This window comes from Salmo trutta, chromosome 1 (assembly GCF_901001165.1).
Source record: "Salmo trutta chromosome 1, fSalTru1.1, whole genome shotgun sequence".
NCBI classification, from domain to species: Eukaryota; Metazoa; Chordata; class Actinopteri; order Salmoniformes; family Salmonidae; genus Salmo; species Salmo trutta.
In genome coordinates, this window is record NC_042957.1 from 5,411,753 (window position 1) to 5,420,382 (window position 8,630).

At 46.5% G+C, this 8,630-nt stretch overlaps 1 protein-coding gene across 1 annotated transcript in view; it reads right to left on the bottom strand.

Moving 5' to 3' along the window:
* Nucleotides 1-8,462, bottom strand: part of LOC115153057 (kinesin-like protein KIF13B) — a 96,194-nt gene extending 87,732 nt beyond the window's left edge. The window contains exons 1-6 of the mRNA XM_029698135.1: nucleotides 8,331-8,462; nucleotides 8,088-8,178; nucleotides 7,697-7,794; nucleotides 5,637-5,730; nucleotides 1,371-1,383; nucleotides 1,200-1,260 (exon numbers count right to left, since the gene is read on the bottom strand). Coding sequence (XP_029553995.1) covers nucleotides 1,200-1,260; nucleotides 1,371-1,383; nucleotides 5,637-5,730; nucleotides 7,697-7,763 — 235 coding nt within the window. The 5' untranslated portion in view covers nucleotides 7,764-7,794; nucleotides 8,088-8,178; nucleotides 8,331-8,462. The remainder of the gene's footprint in view (nucleotides 1-1,199; nucleotides 1,261-1,370; nucleotides 1,384-5,636; nucleotides 5,731-7,696; nucleotides 7,795-8,087; nucleotides 8,179-8,330) is intronic.
* Between the last annotated feature and the right edge of the window lie 168 nt (nucleotides 8,463-8,630).

The following is an 8,630-nucleotide window of genomic DNA, read 5'->3' on the forward strand; positions in this document are numbered from 1 at the left end:
GAATTGCATTATATCCACATATATCCAGATATTTCTCTTCCCTAAAGCCAAGATAATCTATTTCCAGGTCTGTTCCTTTCTTCAGGTGTATCAGTACAGTTAAACATGGGAGTGCTTTACCCTCCACGCAGCTCTCTGGGAGCAGGAAACACAGTGCTTCCAGTTCCTCCATGCAGCTCTCTGGGACCAGGAAACACAGTGCTTCCAGTTCCTCCATGCAGCTCTCTGGGACCAGGAAACACAGTGCTTCCAGTTCCTCCACGCAGCTCTCTGGGAGCAGGAAACACAGTGCTTCCAGTTCCTCCATGCAGCTCTCTGGGAGCAGGAAACACAGTGCTTCCAGTTCCTCCATGCAGCTCTCTGGGACCAGGAAACACAGTGCTTCCAGTTCCTCCACGCAGCTCTCTGGGAGCAGGAAACACAGTGCTTCCAGTTCCTCCACGCAGCTCTCTGGGAGCAGGAAACACAGTGCTTCCAGTTCCTCCACGCAGCTCTCTGGGAGCAGGAAGCACAGTGCTTCCAGTTCCTCCATGCAGCTCTCTGGGAGCAGGAAGCACAGCGCTTCCAGTCCCTCCATGCAGCTCTCTGGGAGCAGGAAGCACAGCGCTTCCAGTCCCTCCATGCAGCTCTCTGGGAGCAGGAAGCACAGCGCTTCCAGTCCCTCCATGCAGCTCTCTGGGAGCAGGAAGCACAGCGCTTCCAGTCCCTCCATGCAGCTCTCTGGGACCAGGAAGCACAGTGCTTCCAGTCCCTCCATGCAGCTCTCTGGGACCAGGAAGCACAGTGCTTCCAGTCCCTCCATGCAGCTCTCTGGGACCAGGAAGCACAGTGCTTCCAGTCCCTCCATGCAGCTCTCTGGGACCAGGAAACACAGCGCTTCCAGTCCCTCCATGCAGCTCTCTGGGAGCAGGAAGCACAGTGCTTCCAGTCCCTCCACGCAGCTCTCTGGGACCAGGAAGCACAGTGCTTCCAGTATAAAGCCTGTTCTAATGAATAACAACTCAACAGCAAGAGGGTTACAACTGTGTACCCACAATGCACATAGCCCCAGGGAAAGAGAGAATCTCAAGGATAATCCTTACACTGATCTATTAGACTGTGTGGATATTGTACGTGGGAGAGGATGGATGGGTGTCCTTTTGTCCTGTTTATCTTGTTGCTGAATAAAGTATGCATTCAACATTCTGACATATACTAACCTGCAAACTTGTCTGTGTCTGCCTCGTCCATGGACCAAAAGCAGTGGTCATAAGCAAAGACCTGAGGGGAAAATGACAGCCACTTGAAGAACACATAAATCCTTACATTCACAAAAAGTGATTAAATAGTGATTTTGTAACCTCACAATAGTGTCCTGGTTAAGGGCTCACCTTAGGCTGATTCCTGAACAGGACAAGAGGGGAAAAGGAAAAGACTTAGTTAAACAGCTTTACTCCAAACAAAGTGGGCTAACTAATAATACCAGTGTGCATTCAGGTACAGTGGAAAACATTAAGCTATTAATAAATGTATTTAACTAACAAAGTCCATGAAGTCAAAAGGTGATATGAAAAGGGTGTATATAAAAAAAATAAACATACGTTTTATGTCATCAGAAGCTTAAAAACAAGCTGTCAAGGCAACAAGTTGTCAAGGGAAGGTTGAGAGGGAGGGGGGTGAGAGAGAGGGGGGTGAGAGAGAGGGGGGTGAGAGAGAGGGGGGTGAGAGAGAGGGGGTGAGAGAGAAGAGAGAGAGGGAGGTGAGAGAGAAGAGAGAGAGGGAGGTGAGAGAGAAGAGAGGGAGGGAGGGAGGTGAGAGAGAAGAGGGAGGGAGGGAGGTGAGAGAGGGGGTGAGAGCGAGGGGGTGAGAGCGAGGGGGTGAGAGCGAGGGAGGGAGAGGGGGTGAGAGCGAGGGAGGGAGAGGGGGTGAGAGCGAGGGAGGGAGGGAGAGGGGGTGGGAGCGAGGGAGGGAGGGAGAGGGGGTGGGAGCGAGGGAGGGAGGGAGAGGGGGTGGGAGCGAGGGAGAGGGGGTGGGAGCGAGGGAGGGAGGGAGAGGGGTGAGAGCGAGGGAGGGAGAGGGGGTGAGAGCGAGGGAGGGAGAGGGGGTGAGAGCGAGGGAGGGAGAGGGGGTGAGAGAGAGGGAGGATGAGAGAGAGAGGGGGAGGGAGAGGGGGTGAGAGATGAATTGGGAATGTTCTAAAGGATTCGGGGGGGGGAAGCCAACGTGATCGTATGTTTATATTTTTCTCCAATAAAACATTTTTTAAAGAAAGAGGGGTCTCAAAAGAGCATAGGGGGTTGTGCCACCTTTAGCTGCAATGACTCCCAACCAAACACTTCCTGTAGTTGTTGATCAGTCTCACGTCACTGTGGAGGAATTTTGGTCCACTCATCAATGCAGAACTGCTTTAGCTCAGTGACTTTTGTGGGTTTTCAAGCATGAACTGCTCGTTTCAAGTCCCGTCACAACATCTCAATTGGTATTAGGTTTGGACTTTGACTAGGCCATTCCAAAACTTCAAATGTATTACTTTTTAGCCATTTTCATGTAGACTTGATTGTGTGTTTTGGATCATTGTCTTGCTGCTCTTCAGCTTCAACTCAGACGGATGGTCTGACTTTCTCCTGTAGAATTCTCTGATACAGAGCAGAATTCATGGTTCCTTTTATTAAGGTAAGTGGTCCAGGTCCTGAGGCAGTAAAGCATCCCCAAACCATCCCACTACCACCACCATGCTTGACTGTTGGTATGAGGTTCTTACTGTGGAATGCAGTGTTAGGTTTTCGTCAGACATAATGGGACCCAGAAAGCGCCCGGATGATCGTCAAGACATTCTTCCAGGGGTCTTGACGATCACCCAGGTGCTTTTTGGAGGCAAACTACAGTCAACTTTTTGGATGACACGGGTCCCATTATGTCTGGTGAAAACCAAACACTGCATTTATGACTAGTTGTAACTAAACCACAGAGTAGCTTGGCTGAATCTAAAGAAGATCCTCCTACAGGGTCAAGTTCTCCGGTTGGCTGGGATCCTCCACGAGCTGTTTACCAGCCTTGTGATCTCCTAAACTATACTGAACAAAGAATATAAAACGCAACATGTAAAGTGTTGGTCCCATGTTTCAGGAGCATGTTTACATCCCCGTTACTTATAATTTCACCTTTGCCAAGATAATCCATCCACCTGACAGGTGTGGCATATCAAGAAGCTGATTAAATTGCCTGATCATTAAACAGGTGCACATTTCTCTACCATAAGCCGCCTCCAACATCGATTTAGAGAATTTGGCAGTAAGTCCAACTGTCATCACAACCGCAGACCACGTGTAATAACGCCAGCCCAGGACCTCCACATCCGGCTTCTTCATCTGAAGGATCGGCTGAGACCAGCCACCCGGACAGCTGATGAAACTGTGGGTTTACACAATTGAAGAATTTCTGCACAAACTGTCAGAACCAGTCTCAGGGAAGCTCATCTGCGTGCTCGTCGTCCTCACCAGGGTCTTGACCTGACTGCAGTTTGGCGTCGTAACTGACTTCAGTGGGCAAATTCTCACCTTCAATGGCCACTGGCACGTTGGAGAAGTGTGCTCTTCATGGATGATTCCCAGTTTCAGCTGTACCGGGCAGACGGCAGACAGCACGTATGACGTCGTGTGGGTGAGTGGTTTGCTGATGTCAACGTTGTAAAGAGTGCCCCATGGTGGCGGTGGGGTTATGGTATGGTTAGCCATAAGCTAAGAACAATGAACACAACTGCATTTTATTGATGGCAATTTTAATGCACAGAGAGATACCGTGACGAGATCCTGAGGCCCATTGTCGTGCCATTCATCTGCTGCCATCACCTCATGTTTCAGCATGATAATGCACAGCCCCATGTCGCAAGGATCTGTACACAATTCCTTCAAGCTGAACATGTCCCAGTTCTTCCATGGCCTGCATACTCACCAGACATGTCACCCATTGAGCATGTTTGGGATGCTCTGGATTGACGTGTACGAAAACATGTTCCAGTTCCCGCCAATATTCAGCAACTTTGCACAGCCTTTGAAAAGGATTGGGACAACACTCCACAATCAACAGCCTGATCAACTCTATGCGAAGGAGATCTCGCAGCATGAGGTCAAATGGTGGTCACACCAGATACGGACTGGTTTTCTGATCCACGCCCCTACCTTTTTTTTGAAGGTCTCTGTGACCAACAAATGCATATCTGTATTCCTCAGTCAGAGATTAGGGCCTAATTAATTTATTTCAATTGACTGACTTCCTTATATGAACTGTAACACAGTAAAATCTTAGAAAATTGTTGCATGTTTCGATTATATTTTTCTTCAGTGTAATATAAAAACAGTGAATGTCATAAGAGCCATGTAGAATACTTCAAAAGACACATATTTATTAAAAGGCCCAGAGCTCGCTGAGGCAGCCTGATTCTCTCCTAAAATGGTCCCTTAATAACCAAAATGGAATCTGGGAAGTGATTCAGTCTGAATCCAACAGAAGCCTGTAAAACCTGTTCATATATAGCCCAGGGGATAGACAGAAGAACAGCACTGCAGCATGTCAGGGCAGAAAACACAATCAAAGACAAAATGTCCTACAGTTTATTGTAGACCATAGAAAAAAAAGGGCCCATATTATACGTCAGAAACATAACCTATAGTCTAACAAACCCTCAACTAACCAGGACAGGTTTTTGTTTGTTGATGAGGTGAAAACCTCACCTGGGCAAGTAGCCAACCCTGAGAGCATCCATCCCACCTGCAACACTGACTGACTGAACACAGAATTAAAACAGAATAGACACACCCTTAGTAACGAGAGACAGGCCAGGCCAGAGCAGGGCGGAGGGTTAAGGGAGGGTAGCGTTGTGGAGGGTGTTAGGAAGGTTAAGGGAGGGTATGGAGCTAAAACAGTAAGTTACCAGACCGGTTTGACTCTCTGTGACTGAATCTACATACACAGCAGACCAGGAAGCTGTAGGGCTGTAACGGAGCTGACGACTGGTGGTTCATGACATGGAATAGAAGACATATACTATAGGTAGTTCAGGCTGATGGGCCAGAGAGGAGACAATGGTCAGTAGGGAACTTTATTGAACCAATAAGGTCTATGCATGTGTGATCCTCAGTGTGAGAACATCGGAGGGGATCTGACTTGATGGACACGCAGTGCATACAAAGTGATACAGTACGTAGCATGAACAATGACTATGACAAATGATACAAATAACGGCTGGTGGCAGCCCACAGCACAACACAAAAGTCCCTTATTTCCAATACCCTTCTAGCACTTGAACAATCTGAATAAAAAACTAAAAATGTACGCTATTTTGTTGCTTTTCAAAAAGCAAATCAATAACAAGGTCTGACTGGGATCTGATTCCTCATCTGCTTCTAAATGTGTCAAACTATGAAGAAAAGTCAAGCATATGAAAAGGGGGCCCAATCAAATTCCTAAGCTAGTAGTCCATGATAAATCTTGACCTGAAACTGACCCCCCCCCCACCCACCCAGTTACTACAATATAATTCAAAAAGAAAGTATTTGTTGAACACTGAGCAGTAGGCAGACACATGGATGGCACATGGGATGGGAGGCCTATGCTGCAGGGATACATGATGGTCAGAATGAAGGTATGTGTATTCCTACCGGGGGTCTCCCTTGCTGAGGTTCTGACTAGCAGGGTTCAACACTGTCTGGTTCCCCTCCATCTCCACCACACAGTTGGTCTTCAGGTCCTTTTCTGGTGGGACAAGGAGACACAACACATACATGTTGTTATACAACAACAAGTCTTATTTCTGTGTCTGGCTATGATGTGTCCAGGAACAGCTGATGGTTCGAAGGAGCCACATACACTATCTGAGAGGTTAAACGTATCACCATAGCAACATATAACCTCTCAGATAGTGTATCACCATAGCAACACATACATTTAACCTCTCAGATAGTGTATCATAGCAACACATACATTTAACCTCTCAGTGTATCAACAAAGCAACACATACATTTAACCTCCCAGCTAGTGTATCACCATAGCAACACATACACTGCACGGCCAAAAGTATGTGGACATCTGCTCATCGAACATCTTATTGCAAAATCATGGGAATTAATATGGAGTTGGTCCCCCCTTTGCTGCTATAACAGCCTCCACTCTTCTGGGAAGGCTTTCCACTAGATGTTGGAACATCGCTGCGGGGACTTGCTTCCATTCAGCCACAAGTATTAGTGAGGTCGGGCACTGATGTTGGGCGATTAGGCCTGGCTTGCTGTCGGTGATCCAATTCTCCCAAAGGTGTTCGATGGGGTTGAGTTCAGGGTTCTGTGCAGGCTTGTCAAGTTCTTCCACACCGATCTGAACAAACCATTTCTGTACGGACCTCGCCTTGTGCACGGGGGCATTGTCATGCTGAAACAGGAAACGGCCTTCCCCAAACTGTTGCCACAAAGTTGGAAGCACAGAATCGTCTAGAATGTCATTGTATGCTGTAGCATAAAGATTTCTCTTCACTGGAACTAAGGGGCCTAGCCTCCTCCACCAAACTTTACAGTTGGCACTATGCATTGGGGCATGTTGTGTTTTTCCTGGCATCCGCCAAACCCAGATTTGTCCGTCAGGACTGCCAGATGGTGAAGCGTGCTTCATCACTCCAGAGAATGTGTTTCCGCTGATCCAGAGTCCAACGGCGGTGAGCTTTACACCACTTTAACTGACACTTGGCATTGCGCATGGTGATCTTAGGCTTGTGGGGCTGCCATGGAAACCCATTTCATGAAGCACCCGACGAACAGTTCTTGTGCTGACGTTGCTTCCAGAGGCAGTTTGGAACTCGGTAGTTAACGTTGCAACCGAGGACATAAGATTTTTACGCGCTACGCGCTTCGGCCCTCGGCAGTCCCGTTCTGTGAGCTTGTGTGGCCTACCGCAAGCCATAAGACTGCTGAACAATTAATCAAAATGGCCACCGGACTATTTACATTGACCCCTCCATTGTTTTGCTGCTACTTGCTGTTTATTATCTGTGCATGGTCACTTCACCCCTACCTACATGTACAAATTACCTCGACTAAGCTGTACCCCCGCACATTCACTCAGTACCGGTATCCCCCCTGTGTACAGCCTCGTTACCAAGCTGTACCCCCGCACATTCACTCAGTACCGGTATCCCCCCTGTGTACAGCCTCGTTACCAAGCTGTACCCCCGCACATTCACTCAGTACCGGTATCCCCCCTGTGTACAGCCTCGTTACCAAGCTGTACCCCCGCACATTCACTCAGTACCGGTACCCCCCTGTGTACAGACTCGTTATTGTTTTGTTACACTTTTTATTGTTTTTTTTACTTTTGTTTATTTGGTAAAATGTTTCTTAACTCTTTCTTGAACTGCACTGTTGGTTAAGGGCTTGTAAAGTAAGCATTTCACATTATGGTCTAAACTTGTTGTATTCGGCGCATGTGACAAATAAAAAGTTTGATTTGATATAAATTGAACCAGAATGATACATTTATAAAAATACAAAAATTATGCATTGTTCTCTCTTTTTTTTCAAACACAATATTTCATGACCCTAACCTGCCGTCTCCACGGATATAACTGCAGGTTTAGTCAACCCCCGCATCATTCACTCACACACACCAAGATAGACTGCATGGAAGGAAAAACCTACTCATGAAATGACTGTCAAGATTTGTATTATGAATGTACCTCTTCTGTTCATTGGTCGGACGCGAACTGCGACCTTCACATTGGAGTTACTCAAGCTGTCATCCATGGTGTCTGGCTGTGGGTTTTCTGTGGCTGGACTGAATGGTGAATGAGATTCATTAATAATGCATAACGTTACTGTACATGCATGAATCGTGCTACCTCATCTTGCCAAATGTACAAATTCTGAATGATTTCTTTCTAATCACAGGTTATTAATCAAACGAAGAGATATGAAGGCTGCATTAGCCAGCACAATGTCAAAACACTCTTGGTTGCGTCGAAGGTAACACACAAACACGTGTCCTGTTCAGCTCAAGGGCAAAAGTAAAGTAACAAAAACTGGAAAAGCTCAAACGATTTTAGCTGACAGAGAAACCTGTTAACTCACAGTGCGACTGGTTCCTATTTTCCCCCTTACTCGAGCGTCCAAATCCAGGCAGCGTTCTCTTCAAGTGCGCCTTCCTTCCTTCCTTCGCTAGCTTGCGTGCCAGCGAGATAAAAACAAACAAACAATATATGTTGATATCGGTGGACAAAATTAGCCAGCAACAACTAAACAGTTTAGGTAGTAAGTTGTCTTGAGTTACAGATATTATAAAATATTCCCAAAAACACAATTGTCCAAACTTACGGGGAACAACAACAGATCATTGCGTTAACGAATAGTTTTCCACCTGTTGCATTTCCTGATGCCGCCCGTATAGATCCCTGAAGTCACCGTCCTAAACCTGTCCTGAAACCTTAACCGGATTTAGTTGCGATACACAGATTTGCGCAAGGGAATGTTGTTTAGGAATAAACCGTTGGAGAGTACACTGATTTATTGTAGATCTGTATTTTTTTATTTTGTTATTTATATGTTTCAGAAAATATACATATAATGTATTTTTATAGTAAAAATGTGTGGAAAAGATTAGAATTATTGATGTCA